Source organism: Mauremys mutica, chromosome 10 (genome assembly GCF_020497125.1).
Source record: "Mauremys mutica isolate MM-2020 ecotype Southern chromosome 10, ASM2049712v1, whole genome shotgun sequence".
Lineage (NCBI taxonomy): Eukaryota > Metazoa > Chordata > Testudines > Geoemydidae > Mauremys > Mauremys mutica.
Window position 1 is genome coordinate 22,026,946 of NC_059081.1, and position 27,971 is coordinate 22,054,916.

General features: G+C 42.3%; 1 protein-coding gene across 6 annotated transcripts in view; it reads left to right on the forward strand.

The window, feature by feature from the left end:
- The first annotated feature begins 8,675 nt into the window (after positions 1–8,675).
- The window catches only part of KYNU (kynureninase), a 134,366-nt gene continuing 115,070 nt past the window's right edge, over positions 8,676–27,971 (forward strand). For 5 of the 6 annotated variants that reach the window (XM_045032894.1, XM_045032901.1, XM_045032898.1 and 2 more), the window contains exon 1: positions 24,609–24,877. Coding sequence is in view for 1 of the 6 variants with exons in the window: in XM_045032907.1 (XP_044888842.1) it covers positions 24,814–24,877 (64 nt within the window). In the remaining 5 variants the exon portion in view is untranslated. Of the gene's footprint in view, positions 8,695–24,608; positions 24,878–27,971 lie in introns of those variants that run through there. The other variant, XM_045032905.1, reaches the window with a different exon arrangement.

A 27,971-nucleotide genomic window follows, 5' to 3' on the forward strand; every position in this document is an offset into this window, starting at 1 on the left:
TCTGCTGCCGGTGGAACAAAAAAATCATGTAAACTGTACCTCGAAGTCTTGTGATAAAACAGTAAGCATCACTTTTGCTAATGATCTCAATTTCAGTAAGTAAATCAATAGCTAGAGTAAAATAGACCATTTGGGGACTTCTAGCAGGGATGTCTAGAAATTAAAACACAGTAGCCATACATTAATTTTGGAAGACTCACAAAAACTCTAGCATTAAGCCTAAATCGTCAGCCACAGTACTCCTTGGGGAGGTGGTGCAAAAGAATAATGACTTTTCACTCCCCCAATACTGGGTGGTGGTGCAGTCCTTTGACATAAAATACATTAGTCTGAGGAGGTACATAGCAACATGTGGACTATGGCTCACCCAGTTAGCACCCATGCCCACCCAAATCTGAGCCTGTGTGAATGCCACAGTTAAGTCAATTTATTAACAGACTTTTTTTTTTTAAACTATGCATCCTGAAGGTGGAAGATCAGGAAGTGGACAAACAGGTTTAGTGCTACCAGAGGCAGAGCAATTTGGAGCTTCACTCCAGCACTTGAAACCCAGAACAGATTTATGCTCCATCACTTCAGAAAGCTACACTCTGACAACTCTGCCTTTTCATTTTGTGAGCTCTGTTCAGTTGGTGCCGGCTGCAGAACCCCACTGAGTGAGTGAGCAATACAGAGTGGAAGGAGCCAGCAGCTGGGGCAGGCTGGGAGGATTCTGGGCATGTTGGCGTAAGTTCAAGTGGCCTCACACAGGGAGGAGGGGGCAGTGGCAGTGCTGGCTGCCCACAGGGTCTTGCTGGTCAGGGTCTACTTCGACTGCAGCCTGAGTGGCCTCAGCTCACAAACTTGCACCTTTTACCTGCTTTTCAGGTGGGAGGTGGCAACAAGGGCCAGGGCACAGCAGCTTGAGATTGATTTTATGTCAGCAGAGCAGACAAGCACTGCAAGGTGAGACCATCTGGGGAGAACAGCAGGAAGGGGAGACTGGGACTCCAGCCAGGTAGCGGGGAGGACTCTGAGAGGAAGGGGAGACTGGGCCATTGGCTGTCCACCATAAGTTGGGGCCCACCCAGACTTCTATTCCTAGCTATACCACTGAGGACAGCTATAATGTAGACCATCTGCCAATGGCCCAAAGGGAATTCCAGGGCAAAAGGTAGCCCTAAACATGCCCTCTTTCCCCCAGACATGCTCCTATGCTGGCAGCTGGGAGAGAAGCGGCTTGGAGTTGGTATGTCAGTATGACACTGTCCGGTGTAAGTTCTGAGGCCTTTTTCTGCAGTCTCAGCCAGAGTGAGAAACAGTCATGAGCTAAGTTGCAGAGAGTCACATCCTAATGTTTCATCTAAACAATGTAATATCAGGCTGCTAAGAAGGCACTCCTGTCCCACCAGATAAAGAAACAGATCTTAAGATGTTTGAAGAAAACTTTGTTTGATAGCATTCTGTCTGGCGAGAAACCACTTAGGGTAGCTCAGTGGTTTGAGTATTGGCCACTTATCAATAGTTGTGATTGTGAAATCTATACTTCTTTATTGTTTTGCCTTTATGGTCCCTACTTCTCTATTGTTTATCTCTATAGTCTCTGTTTGATTTTTCAATTGTTTCTCTCTCTTGCATAACTAATTTCACAAGATTTAAATCAACTAAGGTGGGGGGGGGCAATTGGTTAAAGAATTGTTTCCTAATGGGCTAAGATTGCTGAAAAATACTGTTTTACTTTAGTTTACTTTAGTTTTAAATGATTGGTTATGGTACAGCTAAGCAGGACTCAAGTTTAACTATATAAACTGGGGTCCAAAAGGAAGTTCTTTGGAACCTAACTCCAGGACAGAGCCCAAGGTCAGAGTGGCCAAACCTCAACACCCTGCTGACAATACTGTGCAGATGCTAGAGCCTCAGACAATCTAACTTCTAATGGCCATCCAAGAAAAGTTTGTCTGGCTTTGGCTACACTTACACTTCAAAGCGCTGCCGCGGTAGCGCTGCCGCGGCAGCGCTTTGAAGCGCTAAGTGTAGTCAAAGCACCAGCGCTGGGAGAGAGCTCTCCCAGCGCTGTGCGTACTCCACCTCCCTGTGGGGAATAACGGACACACTGTTGCAATTTGCAGCGCTGGAGAGGGTGTGTTTTCACACCCTGCTGCAGCGCTGCAAATTTGTAAGTGTAGCCAAGCCCTCTGTCTCATTGGGAGCGGTGAGCATTGTATGCTTAGCATGTGTATTCTGCTTTGATAACTATTAATAAACAGAGGTTAAGGTGTGATATTCCCCTCTGGTGTTATCTGGACCAGTGATCTGCTAGGTCACTCCCTGCTCTGCTGTAACTCCCACTCCTGGGCTGTTCACGCACAGCCTCTGGCATGTAAGCTGCTCCTTGGATTGAGCAATCGAATGACACTAGCCAATTCCTCCAGTCCCAGACACAACCCTAGGAACCTCTGTCTTGCAATGTCCAGTTATGCCCGCTGGATGCCACAAGCTTATACGAGTTCGTCAATTTAACAAAGACATTGATATGTACCCGGCTCGTTCTCCCAAGGGGAGTCTCTGACAAACTTCAAACCAAATTCACTGCTTCAGGTAGAATAAACAAACAGATTAACTATAAAGATAGATTTTAAGTCATTATAAGTCAAAGCATAACAAGTCGATTTGGTCAAATGAAATAAAAGCAAATCACATTCTAAGCTGATCTTAACACTTTTAATGCCCTTAGAAACTTAGATGCTTCTCACCACAGGCTGGCAGGTTGCTCTTCAGCCAGGCTCTTCCCTTTGATCAGTGCTTCAGTGGCTTGGTGGTGATGTCTGTAGATGAAGAAGAAAGAGCATGTCCTTTCTTCCTTCTTCGCTCCCAGAGTAAGGTGAGCATTACTTCGGCTTTGGCTACACTTACACTTCAAAGCGCTGCCGCGGCAGCGCTGCCGCGGCAGCGCTTTGAAGCGCTAAGTGTAGTCAAAGCACCGCTGTCCGTACTCCACATCCCTGTGGGGAATAACGGACAGCGCTGGGAGCACCAATTTGCAGCGCTGCAGAGGGTGTGTTTTCACACCCTGCTGCAGCGCTGCAAATTTGTAAGTGTAGCCAAGCCCTTCATCGCAGTTCCAAATTGACCAAAGGAAGGGGGGTGATTCCCTCGAGAGTCTAACAGATTCTTTTGTTGCTGCCTAGGGTAGCACCCTTTGTTCCTCTGAGGCTGGGCTGGGTTTGTCCCATACATGTCCTGATGAGGTGTGAACTGCCCCTCTGTTTCTGGAGAGTTAGTGTCTAGGCTTGTTTTAAGCCATGAGGATACATTTTCAGCCTCATAACTATATACATGAAATTATAACGTATACCCTTACTATAACATCACTATAATAACAATGCTCAGTACATCATGAGCTTTCCAAAGACATCCGACATGACAAACTTTGCATTGGATACCACACAATCATTTTACAAGGATGAACCTTGGGGTGCTGGGTGTTCCCCCAGGGTACAGAGAATCACATAAGGATACTACTCTGTAAGGGTCTTTCACTGGTAAAAGGTCCCACAAACCTGCAGACGGTTATGCCTTGAGTCCAGGGTAAGGTTGGGTACTTAAATTCACCAGGTTTCACCCTGAGCCCAAGATGGGAAAGGGTGGGAGGGTGCCTAAATAACTGGGCTATGCTTTGAGTGCACGGTAGGGTAAAGGTGGGATGCCCTAGATTGTGTGGGTAACACCAGGGGTATCCTCCATTCTGAGGCACCTCACCATCACCTGCACTTAGCATGAGGCAGCCTTGTCTGTGCCTGCTGTGGATCAGCTCTCTGAAGCCACTAGCCTCTGGCAGCACAGGCACTACCTTGTAAGCCTCTGCAGGCTTGCTGTCTCTCTGTAGATAGTGATTCACACACACCAAACCCTGAGTCCTCAGAGCACTCCCTGCAGTGTCCAGCCCCTTATCTACTGGATACTCAAAGACTTACCAGGTCTGCTATTCCTAAGGGAACAGTACATACTAGCGTGTAAGATTTAATCTGGGGCCAGCACTTTGCTTAACACCACAGCATTTAGATATATTTATTGTGAAAACAAGAATACACTCATTATCAAAGAATGTAGATGGAAGTAATAGTGAGGAAGGATATTGAAAACAAATGGTTACATGTAAAAGAATCATAACATGCTTTGCAGAGACTAAACTTAATTAATGAGTTAATCTCCTGCCTAAAGAAGTTTATCACACATGAGATTCTCTCCAGCATTTTCAACCAAGGCTGGCTGAGATTCTGGCTTAATGAATGCAAACACACTGCCCATTTATTTTCTAGGTGCAGAATGTCAGGTTGTCTCCTTTACTTTCCAGAAATACCCCCAAAGTTCATTGTCTTTCATCACAGTTCACGGTGGCTGGTTTTGTTTTTTCCTCTTTGTGCTCCTTTCCTGTTGACTTCATATCTCTTTGTTAACATTTGACTCTGTATGTAAATTGGAATCCATTGTATTAGTTTACAATGCTTAATTTACACTCCAACAGAGAGAGGCACGTTTCTTATCTCCTGTCTGGAGGGATTGATCTAAGGCATGTCATCTTTTGATGATCTGCTTTTACATTACATGCTTAAGAACATAATTTTCTGGTACAGACACGTAACTCCTTGCACAGTACATACATTCCACAATAATATGGATGACCAGTGTGACACCAGCTTTCATTTGAGACCTCACATAACATGGTTTGATGAACCAGAATGTACATACCAGAATCAGCAGATTCCTCTAACCCCTCTGTACCCCCTGATCAGCTGGTATTAAGAGGTTCTTGGGTCACCGCCAGCTCTGTGCCATTAGAGTGATCATCCAATGCTTTGAGCTGGCGATTCAATGTGAAGTGGCTGCAGTGCAGCCAAAGTTCAGAGTATTAATATATCAGAAAGCCTTTTACTTTTTCGTTGGCTTTAGTGTTGTAAGACATGAGACTTATTGGGTGTAAATCAGGAAAGCAATATCAAAGTCAATGGAACGATGCTGATTTTCACTAGCTGAGGATCTAGCCTGCAGTGGTTAAAAATCAAAATCCAATGCTTGAGTAAAAATCAGTCATTTTTAGGCTTGTGAAAAATACCAGCACAGTCATTTGTATGCAGTATGTTTCTGGAATCTTCACTTAAGACTTTATCAAAAGTATCAGGAAGGGTATTATAGATTTAATCTTCACAAAAGCTTCAAGGGGACTGTGTGCCAATTTGTATTTTAAAGCTGTAATCAACACAGCTCTATACAGATATAAAAAAATCAGAGGAACAAAGAGATGCCTTTGAGTCTTGTCTAAATCTACAGGAAAAGAGGATTCCAGGGCTGGACAAATTAACCTCTTATTTCAAATTTTTGTCACAAATAACTAAATTGTAATTAGGAGCAACCCCTTTAAATTCTGTTCAACTCTCTTCCAGATTTCAATGTTTTTCTGGACAAATGAACGTCTTAACCAGGGATGTTTTGAGGACTGTCATTGCCAGTATGTACTGTGCACATTCCTAGCAATTTATGGTTCTATATGTAGAATCATAGTAGAAATTGGAGATAAAAACTAGGGCACATGTTACAGTAGCAGTTTCAATGGGCAGCACAGAGGGAGCGACTGTAGCCATGAGCCATCTGGAGAGAGGAGACAGAGTCACTAAGGTGATAGGAGAAGAGGGAGTACTGAGGGGACCTAAGGAGCCGACCAAGGAGATCCACCTCTGAAACTGAAGGCTTGAACATGGCAGACATGCTGCAGATCTTTGATCTTTATGCTGTTCCTGACATGTTGCTTTAGTGGTTCATTAAGAGTAAATGTCTACAAATGTGGTCCCAATCCAGCAACTTGTTGCATATGTGCAGACCCCTTTGTTGATGCTGAACCACTGATTTCAATGGGGGGCTACTTATGTGCAGCAAGGTATAGCCTATTGCCCTGATTTGGCCTATGAATTCTTACTGGGTTAGAATACACTTAGGTGGAATACACTTCTTATGTAATGTTTTCCCCTCCCCTGTCAATTGAGGATGGTGTCCTATCACACATTTGACAGTAACTGGTCTAGTCACATTTTAATTGACTTATGTAATTAGGACTATGTCTACACTAGAGACCTCACAGTGGCACAGCTGTACCAATTCAGCTGCACTGCTGTAAGATCTCATGTGCAGCCACTCTATGCTGACGGGAGAGAGCTCCCCCATTGACTTAATTGAACCACCCCCAATGTAACTATATCAGCAGGAGAAACTCTCCTGCCAATATGTGCACACTACCACTTATGCCAGTGAAACATAAGTGACATAAGGTGTGCTGACATAAGTGGTAGTGTAGACATGGCCTTGGATCCCAACATTTTCCTGGGGAGATTATTACATATTCTAAATAAATGCTATACTTTGGTATGCATGGTATCAAGGATGTGGAGCAGTTAGGAAAGCCTTGATGTCAGGTTGCTTCATCCCTTAATGGGTGATGCATTAACTGATGCAAAGTTATATATATTTATGAGTATATACACTCTTGAATAGGATTAGTAGATGGCAAAAGCAAAGTGCACCTTATGCCTTACAGATGTAGCACCCCACTTTCAGAACTTCAGAAAAAAAGACCAGTTCTGGACTGTATAGTTCTTTTTGCTTAAAGGCCTTATGTACACTCCAACTAGCACCAAACAAGTTGTGAATCACATGTTTCCATTCATACCTTTCATTACTTCAGTGCAAGTCTGTATGGGCACTTATTTTTGAATAAAAGCATCCAAACATATGTGATGCTTCCCAGGGTTCTGAGGCACTTCACCACTATCTGCCCCTTAGTATGAAGTAGTCTTGTCTGTGGCTGTTGTGGATCAGTTCCCCGAAACCAACAGCCTCTGTCAGTACAAGCATTAGCTTCCAGGCCCCCACAGGCCTCTCTCTCTATATATACAGGTAGCAACAGGCCCACACCAACCGCCAAATACTTGGAACATTCCCTGCAGTGACTAGCCCCTATCCACTGAACACTCTTACCAGGCCTGCTGTTCCCAAAGAAACAGCACACACCAGCTTGTAAGATTCACTTTGCTTAACATTACAGCACAGTGCAAACAATAAGTTTATTATCAAAGAATGTAGATGGAAATAATAGTGAGGAAGGATATTGGAAACAAATGGTTAAATGTCAAACAAAATCATAACTTGCTTCCTAAAGCACCTAGTGGAATTGCAGGGAGACCCTTAGTTCACATTCCCTCTTTGCTTGATGAGACAAAGGGATTTAAACAGGGATCTGTCACCTCTCATCTGAGTGGCCTAGCCACCAGGCTATAGAGTTATTCTCTCTCTTCCTTGCCTAATTAATATTCAATTATTTAATTAAAGTGGAGCAGCTTCAATTGGAGAGATTGTGGTAGACTCCCTCCCATCAGAGTATTTCATAGCAATAGCAGATCCTTATGTAAATTCCTTCTCATCAGGCAGAAGGAAAACTTGATGTGGAGGGGGTCTCTGACATCCCAACTGAATGTTCTAACTGCTGGGCTAATGGTTATAAGGGAGTATCCCCTGGCTAATTGTTGTGGAGATAGGTGGCCCCTGAGCACACCTACTGGCTTGGGTCCCATATGTGAGTTAGGCAGAGAAATGTTTGTCTTCTCCCAGTTCATGAATCACTCTGGGACACAGGCGGGGACACAAGAGTTAGAGTGAGGCAGCAGCATGCCCAGAACAAGAAAAGTAGGCACCTAGGGAATTTTGACTGTAAAATCGTACATGCCAAGAGAGCTTAGGCACCTACAGGTTCAGGCAGCAGCTGAGTTGGAGTTTTGTGAATCACAGTGGTGCCTAAAAATAGGTTATAGGGACCTAAGTTTGGGGGTTAGGTGCCTAAGAACCTTTGTGAATCTAGCCTTAGACCTTGTTAGGAGCAGGTTGTTAAGGGGGTGTCTGGTCCACTCCACCTGCAACTAATTAACTGCCATCCTGTGGGTCCTAATGAGGGATAGATGGTTCCTATAAAGGTCAGTGGGGAATCTCAGTGGAGAGAAAATTTAGGGAAAGATGATAGAGGCCAGAAAGGATGTGGTAGGAGTCCAAGGTTGTCAGGGGGGAAAGAATTGCAGGAATAGTGAAGGCTCCCATAAGCCTTCCCCAGGAGAGGGTGAGACCAGGGTAAAAGACTGATTGGGAGTTTAGATAATGCTGTAGCAAGCCCTGATAGGGCAAAAGACTATTCTGTTTGTTTTGAGAAAATGGTATAAAGTGGTATGAAGGCCAAGTGGAATGGAAAACATTCTGTATCTAATAATGCTGTGTGAAGTTGTATGGGATATTATTCCTCTGGGGTCAGAGGCCTGTCGCTAGCTGGCTGGCTAATTAGCCCCAGACTGGCAACTTAATCAATGGCTGACCAAAGGGAGACTGGGGGAAACCCTGTGAGCACAAAGGGCTCTGAGGTAAGAGCCAGGAATGTTGAGTTGATGAACTCATGGGGTGAGGGACAGACCAGAGGGTGGGGGGAGGAAGGGACTTTGTGGAGAAAAGCTGTGAAGCTTTGATCCAGTCTTTGTTAAGAAGGGTTGAAATAAACCATCAGCAATTAATTAGATTGGAGATGACCTTGCCTGGATTCTGTGAGAGGACCCCAAGTAGGATTTCTCTAGGCTGGGAGCTGGATCTGCAAGCACCAGCCTGGATCCATCTGGAAGAGAACATGATCAGGTAGGCCCAATTCTTCACATGCTGGTAGAGAAAATAGAAAGGTAAAGTTGAGAAGAAAGGGGCTGGACTGGAACAGGCTGGCAAGTAGGAAGGGGATGTTTGAGAGGTAACCCCATGACATGGGGCTTTGACTGTCATTCAAAATTGCCTACTCCTGATAACCATATATAAGTGTTATCATCAGATACATATATAGCTGCTATTTGAATTCAGTGAAACTACTTAAGTACAAGGAGAGACACATCTGCTGTTAATGGCCCATCTAGTCTGAAAATACATGTTATTCTCCCAAGTACTCTACTAACTCATCTTGATACTGACTAGATATGTTTATCTAGGCTGCAATCAGATTATCTATTACCTTGGTATTTGAACCACTCTTCTGTACATTCTCATCTCTGATAGTTATTTCACTAAAGTTAGAAGTTTCTTATTTTTACCACTGTGCATATGTGTTTGCAACATCTTATAAAACTGCACAAAACTTGCACTTCAATGGTTCCTCAAATACAATATTGTCAGAACTTGAGGTAATATCACTGAAAGGGGAAGTTTTAGCCAAAAGTAGTGCGGGCAACTACTCTGTCAGAAATGCCATGGGATCTTTAATGTCCAAACAGAACAGACAGGACTCCAGTTTTTAATGTCTCATCCAAAAGATACCCACATACAATAAACTACATGGAACTCATTTGATCACATTTACCTGAGAAGGATGAAGAGCTGAGTTGATACTGCTATGATTTGAACCTTTAGTTCTAGGGAGCCTAATTGGTTCAAGCTTGATGCTTAGACTACAAAGCCTGCCCTCCAGGTAAAGAAAATCTATCAAGTATGAAACAATCCTGATTGTTCCCATCACAGAAGGGGCTCAGCAATTATTTTTTCCTCCTCTTGTCTTACCAGCAGCCCCTCCATGTGGCCAAGTAACTGCTGTATTCTCTACCCCATAACTAAGAAGTGGGAATATTTTAGATATGGTTAAAAGTGTGTTACAGACAACTTAGATTCAGTGACTGTAGCAGTTACTTACAGATGGCACATCACTTTTTTTCTCCAAATATTCTAAAGAAAAATAGTCTTTCAAATATTCATCTTGACAGATCTAGGATAGAGGAATAACTGAGGCATAAATACCTTGTGTCCCGATGTCTCTATTTTGTAACAGACACTAGATTTTTGGGAGGTGTGTGTGGTGGGAGGGAATAAGATATGAAAATGGTGATGACACATTTGAAATCCAGAAATCTGACAGTCATTGTCCTTGTCTTTAAAGGTTTGCTTCACTTGTTAATTACCGCATCTTTTTTTTAACTTTTATTTTATTTTGCGCATAATTTTTCAATGTATTTTTTTGCCTTTATTTCTGGCAAATGTGATGGGTTATTTCTTTTGGCATCCAACACTGACAGGGCCAGCTCTGGATTTTTTGCTGCCCCAAGCAAAAAAAAAAAAAAATTGGGGGGGAGGGGACTGGAGCTGCGAAGCAAAAAAAAAAAAAACCCACCTGCGGGGCGGCCGGAGTGGCAAAGCACACAGAAACACACACACACAAAAAAACACCTGTGGGGCAGCCAGAGCGGCAAAGCTCACACGCACACGCACACAAAAAAAACCCTGCATGGTGGCTGGAGCGGCAAAGCAGAGGAAAAAAAAAAAAAGGCCCGACTTTCGCTTTCAGTATTAGGAAACACCGGGAACAAAAAACTTTGCCCTTTAGCTCCTGAGGAATCTCTTCCACTGCCCCCAGTGAGAGGAGCGATCACACCTCCTGTATAAGGAGTTGCTCCGGAGAAGGGTCCCTGAAAAGGGACAGTGAAGGGAGGTGGAATGGTGGGAGGACAGAGAATTGGAGTGAATATCCTCTCCCTCTACCATCAGGAGCACCCAACAGTATGATGTGATACGGGACCATGCAGGCTAGAAAAGAGATAGATGGGATGAAAAGGTAAGATGGGATGGATCCAGTCTTCACACTGGTGCGCTGTCCTCATGCACACCTTCAAAAGGCCTGTTTCTGGCCAGAGGAAGGATGAGGTCTCTTCCTTGAGTTTCTACTCATCCTGTGTGACTCCTCTTGCCTACCCTGAGATTGATAATTCCTCAGTGGGGGCTGGGGTCTAAAGTCCCTCCATTGGTTGGCAAGTGTGTGGAGGCCCAAGGATTTCAGGGTGGCTTGAGAATCCTTGAGGCTGTGCAGGTGAGAGTTAGTGTTCTCAGAGAACAAAAACTGACCCTCGAAGGGGAGCTCCTGGATTGTCTGCTGCACCTCGTATGGGAGGCCAGAGACCTGTAGCCAGGAGCAACTCTTCATAGCCACCCTAGTAGCCATGGTGCGAGATGCCATGTCTGCAGTGTCCAAGATTGCCTGCAGGGACGCACAAAAGATCAATTTACCCTCCTTTATTAGCCCCACTAATTGAGCACCTGATGGGGGCTTGAGGGCCACTTGGTCTTTAGACCTGGTGGGAGAGCTCCCTTTGTCAGCCTTCTTCTTGTGGGCACTGGGGAGTGAGACTGGTGCCTCACACATGTCTGGGACCTGTGCGCAGAGCCCTGGTGGTGCCGATGGTCTCTAGAGGAGTCCTTCCTCGGCAATGGCTTCCGTGTCGATGGAGCGCTGCGCACCGAGAAAGCGACACTTGAGGCCGGGTCTGCCATGCCAGGCTCTGAATGAGGTCGAAGTGTTGCCTCCATAAGCAAAACTCAGAGGTGCTGTTCTCCATCTCTAAGGGTCCTGGGGTAAAACCCCCTACAGATCTTTCATTGGTCCCTAAGGTGACCCTTGCCGAGGCACTTCAAGCATGAAGTGTATGGGTCACTTGTTGGCATAACCCTGCCACTGTCTGAACATGGCTTAAAGCCTGGGGACTGAAGCATACTCCGGTGCAGGGGAAAAGTGATGGGGGGGGGACCCCCCAAAGGGAACTTAAGAGAAACTATCTACACTAAGTATACTACACTACTACTAAATCTAACTATATACACACAAAGGGTGATACTGTGAAGCACAAGCTTGCCAAAGCAAGAGCAATGGGGAGTTCCAGCTAGCCATCACAGGCGGTAAGAAGGAACTGGGGGGGCCCATATTGGGCGCCATGAAGGCGCAACTTCAGGGAGCGCCCAGACCGACCCTACAGATACTGCTGGAGGAAAATACTTCTGGCTCTCGTGTACGTGGCTGGCTCACACCTGATTGGAATTTACATGGACAAGCACTCAAAGAAGAAATACTATTTGTTTTATTTATCATTTTTATAGAGCAAATATTTGTAATAAAAATAATAATATAGAGTGAGCACTGTACACTTTGTATTCTGTGTTGCTATAGAAATCAATGTAACTGAAAATGGAGAAAAAACATCCAAAATATTTAATAAATTTCAATTGGTATTCTATTGTTTAACAGTGTGATTAAAACCGCGATTAATCGTGGTTAATTTTTTTTGAGTTAATCACGTGAGTTAAATGCAATTAATCGTCAGCTCTAGTTTGAAAGTTGTTTGTATATTGATTGTAACAAGCATCAATCTTTTGCTCTGGGCATTTTCCCAGTGATTACAAATAGTAGTAAAAGAAATCAGTTTTCATAAAGTTGTCAAATCTACGGCATCAGGATCTATATACGCATTGGACAGGTAGAAATACTAGTATGAAGTTCACTAATTGGTGTGGATTGCAAGCTGCTTTGGGAGGGATAGCTCAGTGGTTTGAGCATTGGCCTGCTAAACCCAGGATTGTTATTCAATCCTTGAGGGGTCCATTTAGGGAACTGGGGTAAAAATCTGTCTGGGGATTGGTCCTGCTTTGAGCAGGGGGTTGGACTAGATGACCTCCTGAGGTCCCTTCCAACCCTGATATTCTATGCCCAGTGAGGACAAGTGCTCACTAAGAATTGATCTACACTTAAAACTTATACTAGTTTAGCTATGTTGCTCTGGGTTTGGGGGATGGGGGAGAAGACATCTCCTAGAGATACAGATATGCTAACAAAACTCTCAGTGTAGATGCAGCTATGTTGATGGAAGAGTGCTGCTGTTGGTATAGCTAATATCCTTCAGGGAGGTGGTGTCCCCACATTGGGAGAAAAACCCCTTCTGTCAGCGTATTCTGCATCAGGACACTATGTTGACATAACTATGCCAGCATATACTGTCTACACCACAAAGCCTAAATGCCAGGGCTTGGGGTTGCTGAGTTTGAGAAATAAGGGGCCTGTTTTTCAGAAGTGCTGAGCTTCCATAGCTGCACCAGAAATCTAATCTATAAATCTCAGGTTGCCGTCAGGTTTTGGTGGTGTTCCCCCCACCCAATTTAAATTAAATAGAAATAGGATATTCTTAGCCCAAATAAGTGTCTTCACAGTCTTGCAGTAAAATAACAGAAGGCATTAATGAAAACTGGTTTAGGCTTGGTCTACTGGTATAACTATTTCACTTAGGAGTGTAACATTTTATTGATATAGGTATACCGGCAAAGTTTTACAGGTATAAAGTTGCCTTCTGACAATACAGCTTATTCCCCTTCCTGTAAGGAAATCAGCTATACCCATATAATCACATGGATAGCAAATATAACTGTATTCAAACGACAAGGCTTGTACCCTTAACTAGATCATTATAGTCACAGCAGTACAACTTTTGTGTGTAGACAGCCAACCCCTTAGTTATTTGGTTTAATGTTGCATGTGCGTACAAGCCTCAAGTCATCCACCTCCAGTTACAGATCATGCACCAGGGCTCTAGGAACTGTGAGGAAGGCGATGTGAATGGACACGCCTTACTCTCCTCAAGCCCAGGACTGAGGTTGACATGAACCTTGAAGGGGCTGCATGTTCAAAGAATACAGTGAGAGCAGCATCAGCTAGAGACAAGCACTAGTGTTAAACTGGGGTCCCTGTTCAGTGTTATTGGGGATAACAGGCTATCTAGAGAGGTATCCCTGTTAAGGAGATTCTGATGTATTAATTTTCCTCTCTGTGGAGAAACTAGTTCAGCAGAAACCAAAGGCTCTTTTCCTTGCAGTGTACAGAATTATAATTTGAACTGCAGAGAATCAAGGTTGATTGAAGTTCCTTTCCAGAGCTTGATACTCAAATCCTTATTCAGGCAAAACGCCTACTTAAGTCAACGGGTGGTCTGCTTGAGTAAGAATCCCAGGATTGTTCCCTGAGCCTAGTAATTTTCACAAAACTGTACTGTGTTACATATAAAACTAATAGTGTCATTAGTACACTGGATGCAAACTGTGTACTTTGAGCATTCTGGTACAAAGTATTCTCAAAGTCTTGTTGAGAAAGGTCAGTAAGCTATGGTCAGACAGATCACTCTTTTAACAGATTTTAAAGCAACAAACTTCACATGTTCCACCATGGTCTTTTAAAAAGGTTTGTTAAATAGGGCATTACACCTGTAAAGCCTCTCTTGTTCTGACATTTCTAACTAAGTCAGAATGAGTTTCAGTCTGTTGGACTTGCTGATTTACATTTCAAAGAACTCGAGTGAACACACTGTACTTTAGATCCAGACATTTCAAGTGTTTGACTTAAAAAAACCAAAAAAAACCCACCAAAAACCTACAGCCATTGTTAAACAAAGTGCTGACTCATGAGTGATGTCATGCTTTTGTAACTTGCTTCAGGGTTTAATTAAAGAGTTCTAAAATAAAATACAGCATGGGCCAGATAACAGCAAGGAGAATTGGGTTGACAGGAGATTAGCAAAGGGACAGAGTTAGATTTTGAAGGAATATTATCCTCTCTGTATCCCTGAAAATTCTGACAAAACGATCAGAGAACTGGATGTGTATACCTAAGTGTTGTCACCATTTGTAAGTACACAGAATTGTTTAATAATAAACTGACAGGTCTGACATATCTTTCATGAGCTCATAGAATAGGATCTTTGGGCAAAGCTGTGACTGTATAAAACTAATACACTGACATCTAGTATCCTGCCATAGAACGGTGATGTGCTGTCAATAACTTAGTAAGAGATTCCACACAGAATTTTTTTTTTGAAAACTCCTTATGTTCAGTAGAGCCTAGCACATTCCACAGGCAAAAACTTTACAGAAGTATTTTTTGACTACCAGGGATAAATCCTGTCTGACAGGAAAATTTAGCAATGTTTTTCAAAGCATAGAAATCACCCCGACCGTCTCTCATTTTCAGCAAGAGTTCTCAAGAGCCCCCACTAGCATATGAGTGTTTACTACAACACTGCACTTTGTGTGAAAGGCCCTTGTATGAGCCGTGCTAGGTGGGTAAGGCCTAGCCCATGGAAAATTCTTTGCAAACTACAGTATTGTAATATGTTCCATGCTTTCCTTTGTATACACTTTATGCATAATTGTGCCAAAAGCATATTGTAATAATTCCATATATTAATGGTTTATGGAAGCATATTTATCCTTTACTTCTATAATTATGCCGCACTACATGTTTATCATGGATGGCCTTCACAAACTGATGAACATTAAATTACTATACGTTACCTCTGCCCTGCACATCCATAAGGTTATGTGGAACATGTTTCCGTAACCCACAGACATATTCAGCGGAAAATCATTTTACTTTTGAAATTTGATTTAGTACAATTACAAGTATCAGAGGGGTAGCCGTGTTAGTCTGGATCTGTAAAAGCAGCAAAAAATCCCGTGGCACCTTATAGACTAACAGATGTTTTGGAGCATGAGCTTTCGTGGGTGAATACCCACTTTGTCGGATGCCGAAAGCTCATGCTCCAAAACATCTGTTAGTCTATAAGGTGCCCAGGGCCGGCTCTACAGTTTTTGCCGCCCCAAGCAGCACGCTGAATTGCCGCCCTGGGCTGGGGGGGGGCAGTCCGTGTGCCCTTAGGGACCCAGGCGCGCCTAAGGGCTCTGGGCTCCCCGCTGCCGCGGGGAACCCAGAGCCTTTCAAATCCCAGCCGCGGCTGGGAATCAGAGGGCTCGGGCTGCCCGCGGCGGGGAGCCCAGAGCCTTTTAACTCCCAGCCGCGGCTGGGAATCAGAGGGCTCTGGCTGCCCGCGGGGGCAGGGAGCCCAGAGCCTTTTAACTCCCAGCCGCGGCTGGGAATCAGAGGGCTCGGGCTGCCCGCAGGGGCAGGGAGCCCAGAACCTTTTAACTCCCAGCCGCGGCTGGGAGTCAGAAGGCTCTGATTCCCAGCAGCGGCTGGGATTTAAAAGGCTCTGCGCTGCCCGCTGCGGCGGGCAGCTCAGAGCCTTCTGACTCCCAGCCGAGGCTAGGATTTGCTGGCGGGGGGCGGCGCTTTGGCGGTTGCGGGTCGGCGGCTCCCCCGCAGGCATGCCTGCGGGAGGTCCACCGGGGCCATCTGCCGCCCTCCCCAGGATGCCGCCCCAAGCGGGCGCTTGGCCCGCTGGTGCCTAGAGCCGCCCCTGAAGGTGCCACAGGATTCTTTGCTGCTTTTACAATTACATTAGGTCTTCATGCAAAGGAACAAAATTAAGAGGCTAATGCAGCTGCAGTATTTTAAAATGTGATAGCACTAAAATAAGTGAAACCAGTCATGAATAGAACTTGGTTCTGAATTTATCCCCCTTTTTGTAGCTAGCAAATTCAAGTGTGTAAATATTTGTAACTATTCATCAAATAGTTGGGATGGATAATTTTCAGACATGAGTTTTTATGAAATATCTTTCCGCTTTTAACTGACCAGTTACAGAGAAGGAATATTTCACAAATTCATAAAGTTGAAGGCCAGAAGGGGACATGAAATCATCTAATCTGACCACATTTATCTCACTGGCCACTATTTCACTGGATTACCCCTGTATTGAGCCCAATAATTTGCATTTAACTAAAATATAACTTGTGTTTTGGCTAAAATATATCTTCTATTCTTAATTTGAAGACTCCAAAAGATGGAGAATCCACGAGTTCTCTAGGTAATATGTTCCAATGGTATTTAAACCCTCACTGTTAAAAATTTGAACATAAGTTCCCATTTTAATTTGTCTGGCTTCAGTTTCCAGCTATTGGTTCTTATGATAGCTTTCTCTGCTAGATTAAACAACCCTGTAGTACAGTACCTGGTATTTTCTCCCCATGTAGCTACTTATATGCTGTAACAAGTCACCTCTAAATCTTTTTTGATACGCTACACAGATTGATCTCTATAAGTCTCTCTCTGTATGGCATTTCTCCAGCCCTTTGATCACTGTTACAGCTCTTTCCTGCATTCTATCCAATTTTTCCAACATTCATTTTAAAATGTGGACAAAGTTTACACAATACTTCAGTGTCAATCTCATCAATGCCATATGCAGAAGTACAATCAGCTCCTTATCTATATTTACTACTCCCCTATTTAAACATCCATGGATTGCACCTTACACGTGATAATATTCATCCTCGGTTCCGGCCTATGATTGACTTCCCTCGTACCATGTGACTGTTTTTCTTGAATCCAAGATACTACAGGTAATGTATGTCAAGTATCAGAGGGGTAGCCGTGTTAGTCTGGTTCTGTAGAAGCAGTAAAGAATCCTGTGGCACCTTATAGACTAACAGATGTTTTTGCAGCATGAGCTTTGAAATGGGTATTCACCCACGAAAGCTCATGCTGCAAAAACATCTGTTAGTCTATAAGGTGCCACAGGATTCTTTACTGCTTCTACAGGTAATGTATGTGTGTTTGCTTCAGCATTCCCTGTGTACAGAACCCTGATTAGAAAAAAATTGTCTAGGAAGAGAAGTGACTTTCTGTCTTCTCTAAAGCCACTCTTATTACTATCAAGATCCTGGAGAGAGTCCTTGGGAGCACATGCAAGATCTAATGGTGATTATCAAAGTTGGAAAAGAGAGAGACTTCCATTCATCTGCAAAACACAAGAATGGTCTGGGGATGGTAAAATGGGATTGCTTTGAAGACAAGGCTCCTCTAGGAATTACAAAACTTTCAGACAGGGTCCTGCTTGTCCCTGATTCTCTGAGACTAGAAATAGGATGTGTCACGTTGTCTGGAGTAGCTCACAACTGAGAGTGCCAGAAAACAAGGCAGACACCCCAAACTGGTGGTATATTCTATAATTAGATTTCACCAAGCCAGTAACAAATGTGTACTCCTGGATTACTATATTAGTTTTACCATGGAATCACAAACAGTCCCCTTAGTCTCCCCAGCACATCTTGCTGCCCAGAAAAACTAAGGTTATTAAAACCCCAAATCACCTCACATTAGGTTACTCCCAATCACAAAGGATCAGTCACTTACCCCAGGTCAATGGATACTCTCGATCTTACACCAAAAACTATTCTGGCAGCCAGTTTCTCTAGTAAATTGCCTAAAGGTTTATTAGCTAAGAAAAAGAAATAAATTATTGAGAGGTTAAGGCAGGTAAAATATATTAACGCGTAAGTCCAAATTTGTAGTCCAAAGTGATAGCAAAAATGTATTTTCCATAAGTCTCTTGGGTTATCCAAAGTAACTTTAGGGATCTGTCTTGTATCTGGAACACTTTCTGGAGGTGTCCAAACAGCTCGGAGATATAGGATAGTTCCCTGGATCCATTCTTATAGCTGTTTTCCCCAGAAAGCAATCTGGCAAGTGTTTCCATCACAGCATGGGCTCTTCCTTTGTTGACTAAACACAGACTGGGTCTGTGGATTTCCCATTGTCGAACACAATGATCCATGCTTAGAAGTTAGCATGCTTCTTCATTTACAGTTCCAAGGCTCCAATCCCACTTGATGGTCAATCCAATTACAGAGATATACACCATGCATTTAGTTACAGCAATCCAAACAAACAATCTTATTAGTTTTTGTGAAGATTACACTGCAAGTACATTCACATTTTAACACTATCACACTTTATTCCAGGGTTATCTAATTACAGGATATACATAATGTAATGTGATAGTAAACAACTGGTTATAGGTAAGAGAAGACAATAACATTTAACATTTCTTTGATATCCACACACAAGTTAATTGTCCTATGTCTCCTAGCTACTTAATATTTCTTTGATATTTACACACAAGTGAATTGGCCTGTAGCTTTGATTTGAGTTGGTCTGTCAGCATCACAGGATGGCTAGCTTGGTTATAATGGTCAGCTCTGGAGCAGATGATGGAGGATTTAATTCACGTTGTGGCTTTTCCATGGGTTGCTGAGACTGGAAATGGGACAAGGTTGTTCCTAGAATTCTCGCAGAGCTCCCTAGAGTACCTGCTTGGGATGATGTCCAGCGACCTCATTTGATCAAAGCTCTAGGTGTGACCCAAGGATTTCTTGATGACACCTGGCAGAGGGCACAGGGGTGTACAAGGATTACAGGGATCTCCTGGGTCTGGTGGGTACATTCAAGTTCACAAATGGTGTCATGTAAGGTTTTGCTGAAAGCCTGTGTCAAACTGTTCAACAAAACTTTTCCAAAATGTATGTGTGTGTGTATATCTTGTTAAATTAGAAGTGCTATCATGGGCTAATTTAATTGGCATCTAAAATTTATAATTTATAATAGAAATTATATTGTAAAGTCTTCAAGTTAGAGGCAGGTCACTTAGCGTTAAGGCAGGTTACATCAGGTGGTAGGTGGCATACACTTGTCTCCCTGACTGACCACTGGGTATTATGTGTCTTACAATGGAAGTCTATTTGCATAGCGAGGGTATGTCTACACTTAATGTTACAGCAGTACAGCTGCAGCACTTCAGTTTAGACACTCACTACAGTGGTGGGAGAACTTCTCCCATCACTGTAGTTAATTTGTTACCCTAAATTTTAGATGCCAATTAAATTAGCCCATGATAGCGCTTCTAATTTAACAAGAGGGTAACAGGGTTGTGACCTGCCCTAAAGGAATTGCCAGGGTGTTACCACAGAGCTTGTCTCCAACCGGCAGAGGGCTCCCCAGAGCAAGCTAGTCTTGCTAACCCCTGAAAGGACACGGATACAGCCTTCTGCTCAAGGATCAACACAAATGAGCAGAAATTATTTGAAAACATAATTATTTATTTAAAAGAAATAAAAATAATTACAGTGAGTTTAATAAAGCAGGAAAAGATGATTTAATAAAAAATAGAATTATATTTAAGAATTGTACAATAAAGCAACGCAGCAAAATAAGTCAGACTGCATAAAATATCTAACATATCGAGAATACAGTAGTTCCAATGTAATAAGTATATAAAGATCCTGCAAAGACAAAGGCTTTAGTCTTAATGTTACAATCTAATACCGTACTTAATACAATGCAGTATATGAGGCCTCTATATACACATATAAGAAACCATTATCTCACAGATTTAAAGAAATTACTTAATACTAACCTTAATATTTAACATCCTGTGAGCACTGGCCAAATGGTTGCAGGAGGGTAGGGGAGACCTCATTCAAGAGCAGGCATTCAACTTTATTAACAGACACACCCAGGCACTCTTAAAAAAATAATTCATAAAATTAGACTCACACTCTCACACTAAAATCACTCTGACTCATCTTAGGTCCTTGTGCAGATGGTGGTTGCTGTTATTTCTGCAGGTCTCTGTGGCTGTCTGTCTCAGAACTGCTGGTGGTTTGCTTTATAGGTAGCTGTCTTCTGTTGGTGTAGCAGCCTTAAAGCTGCTGACTTCTAGAAGGTTCAGTTGCCACCGCTCTTGCAGGTAGCTGCTTGACTGAGCTACTATGAAAGCCATTGCCATGGTAACTTTTAGAGTTCTGCTGCTGCAGTTCTTGCTGCTTCTTAAGGCTTCTGAGCCTCACAACTACCCCCCCTCAAAAAAACAAAACAAAAAAACCCATGACTAAGCCTGCTCGCTGTGGGCCTTATATACTGGTTGTGCTCTCATGGTCAGCTCATTTCAGCCAATCAGTTTCCAGCTCTTCTAGCTCCTCCCCTGACCTCCTCCTATATTTAGATACAGAGCTCTTCCCATTGGCCTGCTAAACCCAGGGTTGTGAGTTCAATTCTTGAGGGGGCCACTTAGGGATCTGGGGCAAAAATTGGTCCTGCTAGTGAAGGCAGGGGGCTGGACTCAATGACCTTTCAAGGTCCCTTCCAGTTCTAGGAGATTGGTATATTGGTATGATGCTATATTTAGAAAGCTAAGCTTCTCCCTGAGGCCATCTTGGGTAGAGCTCCTCCCCTGACTTATTTTTAGATAGCAAAGCTCCTCCCTATGATTTTCTGAAACTTTCCATACCCTAATCCTGCCTCTTTCATAGAGGATTATTGCATCTTCCATTTTGGATCACTAATTACTATTTTTCTAAAGTCTTAATCTTAAAACTAACTGCTGTTTTATGTAAGTCAAAGTGTTCTGATACTGTCACCACCTTAATTATATCTTTTTTTCAGTTTTTCTCTGCCGGTCTCTATCAAGATGCTGGAAGGTTTTTCAAAACAGCCAAAACCCAAAATCTCTCATTACAAATTCACCACACCAAGAGGTGGTAGGTAGGTCAATGGAAGAATTTTTCCATCAACCTAACACTGTCTCTACTGGCAGGGTTAGGTTGGTGTAGCTATGTGTCTCTGGTGTGTGAAATTTTTACACCCGTGAGAGAAGCAGCTATGCTGATGTAAGTTTCCAGAGTGACCAGCCCTAAGTCAAATGCTAATAAAGAGATTGCAGGGACTTCAGTAGAAGAAATTAATAGGAAGAGGTAAACAGCAGGAGAGGGAACCCTCTTTACAGGTGCAGAACAAAGGACTAGTCTAATATACCTAGGGGGGCAGAGGGGTGACCTGGTATCCCTCATCTGAGGAGAAAAGCTGCCAGAGGGTTTAATCTTATGAAAGGAGGGTCTCAGCCATCCTAGCTAAAATAACTATTTGATTTCAATTTTTCTGTTTATCATTTGAATAAAGGTAATATACCAATCTCCTAGAACTGGAAGGGACCTTGAAAGGTCATGGAGTCCAGCCCCCTACCTTCACTAGCAGGTCCAATTTTTGCCCTAGATTCTTAAGTGGCCCCCTCAGGGATTGAACTCATAACCCTGGTTTTAGCAGGCCAATGCTCAAACCACTGAGCTATCCCTCCCAACTGATCTTTATTAAATAAACTTGATTTCTCTAAAAAACAAAATCTAAGTGCCGTGTGTTAAGTAGAGCTGTGTAAATGGTATAGTCAATTGATTGGCCACACTTTTGTTTGTTATTTCATTATGCAATATACTCAAGAGACAAAATAAACAATGTCAGTCATGTTTATTAATATGGTACAGGAAAAAAGGTTCTATATGATACCAGTCTCCAAAGAGCTGTCCCATGCAGCAATGCTACATTCACTTTACACAGAAGGTGTGCTCCCCAAGTTACACATTTCAGCTGGTAGTATTTATATGATTTTATAAGTTACACATTTATTTACACATCACTAAAATCCAACCCATTAGTTTGTTTCAATTCCCTAACTTGTTGCTCTGTTCCTTTCTTATCTTTGTTTTGTATACTAGCATTTCTAGTACTGATCCTTGAAGGTACTTCCCTAGCTTTACTAAGACATAGACTGAACGTATCTTGATTCTGACAAGTTTCCTATCTGCTTGTGCCAAATGTTTACTTCAGCAAATGCAAGGTGTTGTGGGATACTTAGCATAAGTGAACAGTATTATGGTTTATGCCAGTTTAGATTATATCACTGTTACAATATTTGTGCTTAATGTTGTTGGTGCATATGATACATATTCATGAGCTAGCAATCATATATTAGTCAATAAGGTGCTGGACACTATAGGGGAATGCTTGGGGGTTGTTGTGCTCCTATCACTAACCTGCATAAGGGACACTGGAGCCTGCACAGGTTGAGATGTACTTACAACACTGTTCACCCATGTAAGCAGTACTTGTGAACGAACTCAGGAGCACTCAGATGACATAATATGTATTTGTTCTTGATGGCCTGGTGCCACTTAAGAGTTTTCATGCTGAAAGAAGGGGGATAAAACCATTCCTAACTGTGAAGGGCCTGCATAGTGAGGAGACCATTCTTCCAGGTAAAAGTCTCACCAAATTAGAAATCCCGACTCCATCAGCAAGTCCAGCAGACAAACTCACTCTCCCAATCTTTGTGTCATCTGAAAACTTTAATCATACGTTTATATTTTCTTCTAAGTAATTGATGAAAGTACTAAATAACACATTGTCAAGAACAGATTGCTACAGGGACCCCACTGCTCAGTGATGATTCCCTCTTTACGATTACATATTGAGGTCTATCAGTTAACCAGTTTTTAATCCATTTATTATTTGCCATGTTGATTTTGTATAACTCTGTTTCAGTGGTTCTCAACTTATTTACCACTATGGGCTGCATATGCAGCTCTCTGTGTTATGTGTGCCACCAACACAATATATATACTACTTGTATGGGCCTGATGATGTCACATGGGCCACAACTGTATGCTGATTGGGTTGCAAGTGGCCCTCAGGTTGAGAATCACTGCTCTAGTTTATTAAAAAAATATTATACGGTCCTAGTACATTACAGAAGTCTACTACATCTATATTATTACATTTATCAACCAAATTTGTAATGTCATAAAAAAAATCAACTTCATTTGACAGGATTTATTTTCCATGAGCCCATGTTTTAAGCATTAACTTTATTACCCACTTTTAATTCTTTAATAATCAAGTCTTACATCAGATGTTCCATTATTTAGCACAGGATTGTAGTCAAGCTGACAGGCCTATATTTACTCAGGTCATTCTGTTTAGTTCTCTTAAATATTGGCCCAACATTAGTTTTCTTCCAATCCTTTGGAACATACCCATTGTTTCAAGACTTATTAAAAATCATCATTAACAATTCACAGAGGTCTTTGGACAGCTCTTTTACAATTCCTGGATGCAAGTTACCTATACCAACAGATCTTTAAAATGTTTAATAGCTGCTGTTTAAAATCCTCCTTAGTCACTGTTGGAATGAAAAGTGTAATAGTCATAATGTAATATGAATATATCACCTGGCTTTTACCTAAATAAAGAACAGAAACATTTCTTGGCAATTCTACCATTTGCATCTATTAATGAACTGATACCATTGTTAGGGCTTCTTTTGTTCCTGATATACTTAAAAACTCATTATTGTCCTTAAATATATCAATTTTCTACAATTCCAAGCTTCTACTTAATCAGCCATTTGTTATATATTAAAATAGATTTTTTATGCTTTCATTTCTCCTCTAAGCAAGGCTATATGTTTTTATTGTTGGGGGAGAGGTTGGAGGGTTTTATTTTTAACTGTAGCCTTTTTTCTCAGTTGTGGGATTGTGGATATCTAGTGGGGTACTTTGTAAAATGATCGTAAATAATTCCCAATTATTATTCACATTTTTGGTTATACAGTAATTCTTTTTTCCAGGTTATTTGGCTCATAATTGTTTTTAGCTTTATGAAATTGGCCCTGCAAAAGCACCAAGTATATATATTTGTTTGGGGTTTTATTCTTAAAATTGTCATCTATATTTTTTAGAAATTATGAGGATGATGTAGTATTGGCAGGCCAAGACTTCCAGCCTTTGTCACTCAGATTGAAGTCCCACAGTTAACTGATAACATTGTTTTTACCCCAAACATTATAGATAGGTTCTGGTCAGCCTGTTCTCTAATGAGATTTGATGCTCTGTAGCAGACTTCAACTATTACCCCATTATGTGCTTTTTGTGTTAGAACATTGATCCATAAGAATTTAAGATCATTTACTTCTGAGTTGTCAAAGACTCAGAAACAGTCAAGTAATGCTATTTTTAACAGTGCAATTTTTCCTTCCCATTTGGCCACACAATCCTTCCTAAATAGGAAACTGTGAAGCTTTCATTATATGTAGATATTTGTGAGCACCTAACATACATCCAAATAATTGCTGTGATGGGATATATCTGGGCCTGAAAGGGTTATAAACAACCTGTAGGCTCAATCAGTCTTACCCCCACTACACCTGCAATAAGTGTCAGGCCTGAAGAGAGGAGTTAGAAGTGCTGAACCAGGCTCAGTTAGGCTCTGACTAGGAAAGGAAAGAAGATCTCTAGTTCTTGCTCATTGAGAGTAGCCTGGCTGGAGTCAGGGAGCCGAGTGGGACTGCTGGTGGTAGACATAATCACTGAAGAATGGTACATCTACAAGGAGCCCAGTGCAGTTGGGAATGAATGGCAGGAAGAGAGTTTGCCCAGGATTCTGAGCAGAGGCCTGTGAAGAGCAGGAAAACTCCTGGTGAGTCAGGGACTGCTCTAGGAGGGGAGGAAAAATCTCCTTTCTAGCTGACTAGCAGAAAGTGCTAAGGAGCTCTGCAGTGAGTTGCTGCAGGAGGCTTAGAGAAAGCAGAGCTGATACGCTGGGAGACTGCGAAGAGGCTAAGGCAAGAGCCACTGTTGAGGTAGGAAATGGCAGGTTAAGGTAGGAAGTGGTCCAGGGAAGCAGCCAAGGGTCTGTGTAGTCAGGCCTAAGGTTGCTACCTGTCTAGATTTTCTTAGGAATGTCCTTTTCTGAGGTAGCCCTCCTGGGAAATCTGTACGGGTGCTCAGTACACATTGCCAGTTGTCCAGGGTTATAGACTTGGTCTTCCTCGATGTCCTAGGGTTTTGTGTATCTGAGAGGTGGCAACCCTCAGGCCTGGACTGGAAAGCAGTGGAGAGATATGGGTTGTAGGGGATACCAGGCTTCTAAGGAATGGGGAGTGGAAACTATTAGAAGAAAGAGCAGGTTGACCCAGAGGCAGATATGAGTACAGGCTTCTTTACTGCGATACTTGTTCCCCTGGACCCAATTGTCCAGTAAGCACTGGATTAGTTACAGCACATTATTTTTGTTTGTTAGTATGTACATGCCTACATCCATTACAATACCCCCCCAACCCTTATTAAGTAATAAAAACACCCATTTTGTTAGTAAACCCACCCTATCTATTGTGCACAGCATTACACATATTACACAAGCATTTTACCTTGAAAATATATTTCTTTGCAACAATTTGTTGCCACAAATCTCCCTGGTCAGCAACTCTCAGGGACGGTAGGAAGGGGCCATATGCCAGTGTGTGATGTTATGAGTATAATATATCTCATTGAAAGGTGACAGGGCCAGAAAGAGTTAATAACTCACCTCAGGACTGACCTGACCCATGGGAGAACCTTAAGGACTGGTTAGGAAGATATGTAAATGAATAGAGCTTTGAAATGCAAGTCTGCATTGTTAGAGGTAGAAGGATAGATGTTTGCTTAGATCTTGTGATGTAAGCAAACAAGTCTTGTCTATTGCTATAGTTTTAGTTCAAAGATCAAAAAAGGAATATTAACATTTAGGAAGATACTTGAATGAAATAGTAGTCTTGTCTATGTGTCTCTTTGAAGGTTGTGGTAACTTGTATCTGAACTGTTAATGGATAAATTACCCTGTGATAATTGCCAGGATGTTTGGAAGAAGGAGTTAAGCCTATTGTTTTCTCAGGCGGAAAGGCTGCTGGAAATGTATAAGAACCCTGGGACACAATCCTACTTCATCTCAGATCTGCTTTGGGTTTCAAGAGGGAGAAACCTTAAGCCACAAGGATTGAGATCCCCAGTCCCCTGAATATGGAAATTGGACTAGAACCTATGGACTATTTCTAAAAGGACTTTTGGCAACTACAAGCTCACCTCTACTATGTATCTGAACTTCAAAAATTGAATTCAAGTCTGTATGTATATTGATCTTTTAACCAACACTCTCTCTCTTTTCTTTTTTAATACATTTTAGCTTAGTTAATAAGAATTGGCTATAGCATGTGTTCTGGGTAAGATCTAAGTTATAATTGGACCTGGGTATGTGGCTGATCCTTTGGGATTGGAAGAACCTTTTATTTTGTATAATGAGATAAGATTTTCAGTAATCATCATCATATCTGACGTGTGTGTCCGGACGGAAGCCTGAGGCTGGGTACTTCATGGGAACTGCATTGTTTGGACTTCTAAGTAACCAGTACTATAGAAGCTATTTTGTGCTGGTTGGTAAATCTAAGTATTGGAATAACCACCAGCATTTGGGGTTTGTCTGCCCCGTTTGGTCTGCAGTTCACCTTGATTGAGTGACCTCAGCTGGCTCCCACAGGCAGCACTGTCACACAGGGCATTACCCAAAAGGCATCCTTTAGATCCCCACATTTCTTATGCATCTGCAACACTTATCAATTCTTACAAGCAATGGGGAAGGGCAAAATATGGCAACTTATTTATTAAACAAAGAACTACAGAGGCAGAGGTGGAGGTGAGCTGGGGCGGCAGTGGGGGAGCTCCCGGTGAGTGCTAAGCACCCACCAATTTTTCCCAATGGGTGCTCCAGCCCCTGAGCACCCATGGAATCGGCGCCTATAACCCCATGAATCACAGCAAAGCAAACTCGCACTTTACTATGTGATAATGTTTATGAATCAGATTTTTCTTTTTCATTCTACAACCAACTCTGTATAGCACAGACACAGGACTGTGTAAGATAGCTGAATGGAGCTCGCTAGAGTTTTTACAAATGAATGTGAGCATACTGAAAACTGAACAGTTCTGTCAAGGCTCATTCAGTGAAACTAAAGGATGAACAAAGATCCAATACTTCTTTAATGCAGGATAGTGTCAAGTTGTGAAATTCACTGATGCAGGAAGCCAAGTCAGATACTGCTGGCTGGATTTTTACAAGGGAATAATTTAATGAACAGTAACAATATTTGTAACCATGAAAGCTAACAAGGCTAAGATAATGACAAGGATAATCAAATATTATGGTACAGGTATAAACTGACTGTAGAAGTAAGGAAAAACAATCTTTCCTCCTCTTTCACCCTCCAGCCAAAAAGTCTTTCACGTGATTATAATAAATTGTAAATAAATATTTCAGAAATCTCTATCCCTAAACCTGGCCAGAAGAAAACTGGAAGAGAAAAGAGATCCCAATCATTCAGAAAAATCCTTACTTGTTTTGGTATTGGAAATGGTTTCCTGATCTGTTGTTATTCCTGGGAACTCTCTTCTTTACCTTGAATATTGAGCTGCTACACTATTTACTGAAAACTGGTCATTTTTAGTTTATTATTTATCTTAAGAGGTTGTTCTTTAGTCTTGATCCCTAATGGTCTTCTGTACTCATCCCTTCTTAAAATTCTAGTTTTAATTTTAAGCACAGGAGCCGGCTTCCTCCTTGCCCCAGGGATGCTCAAGCCCAGGTCTGCCCCCACTCCACCCCTTTTCCCAAGTCCCGACCCTGCCTCTACCCGCTCCCATCTCACCTCTTCCCACCCAGTTCCGCCCCCTCCCCTGAGCATGTCCCGTTCCAGTTTCTCCCT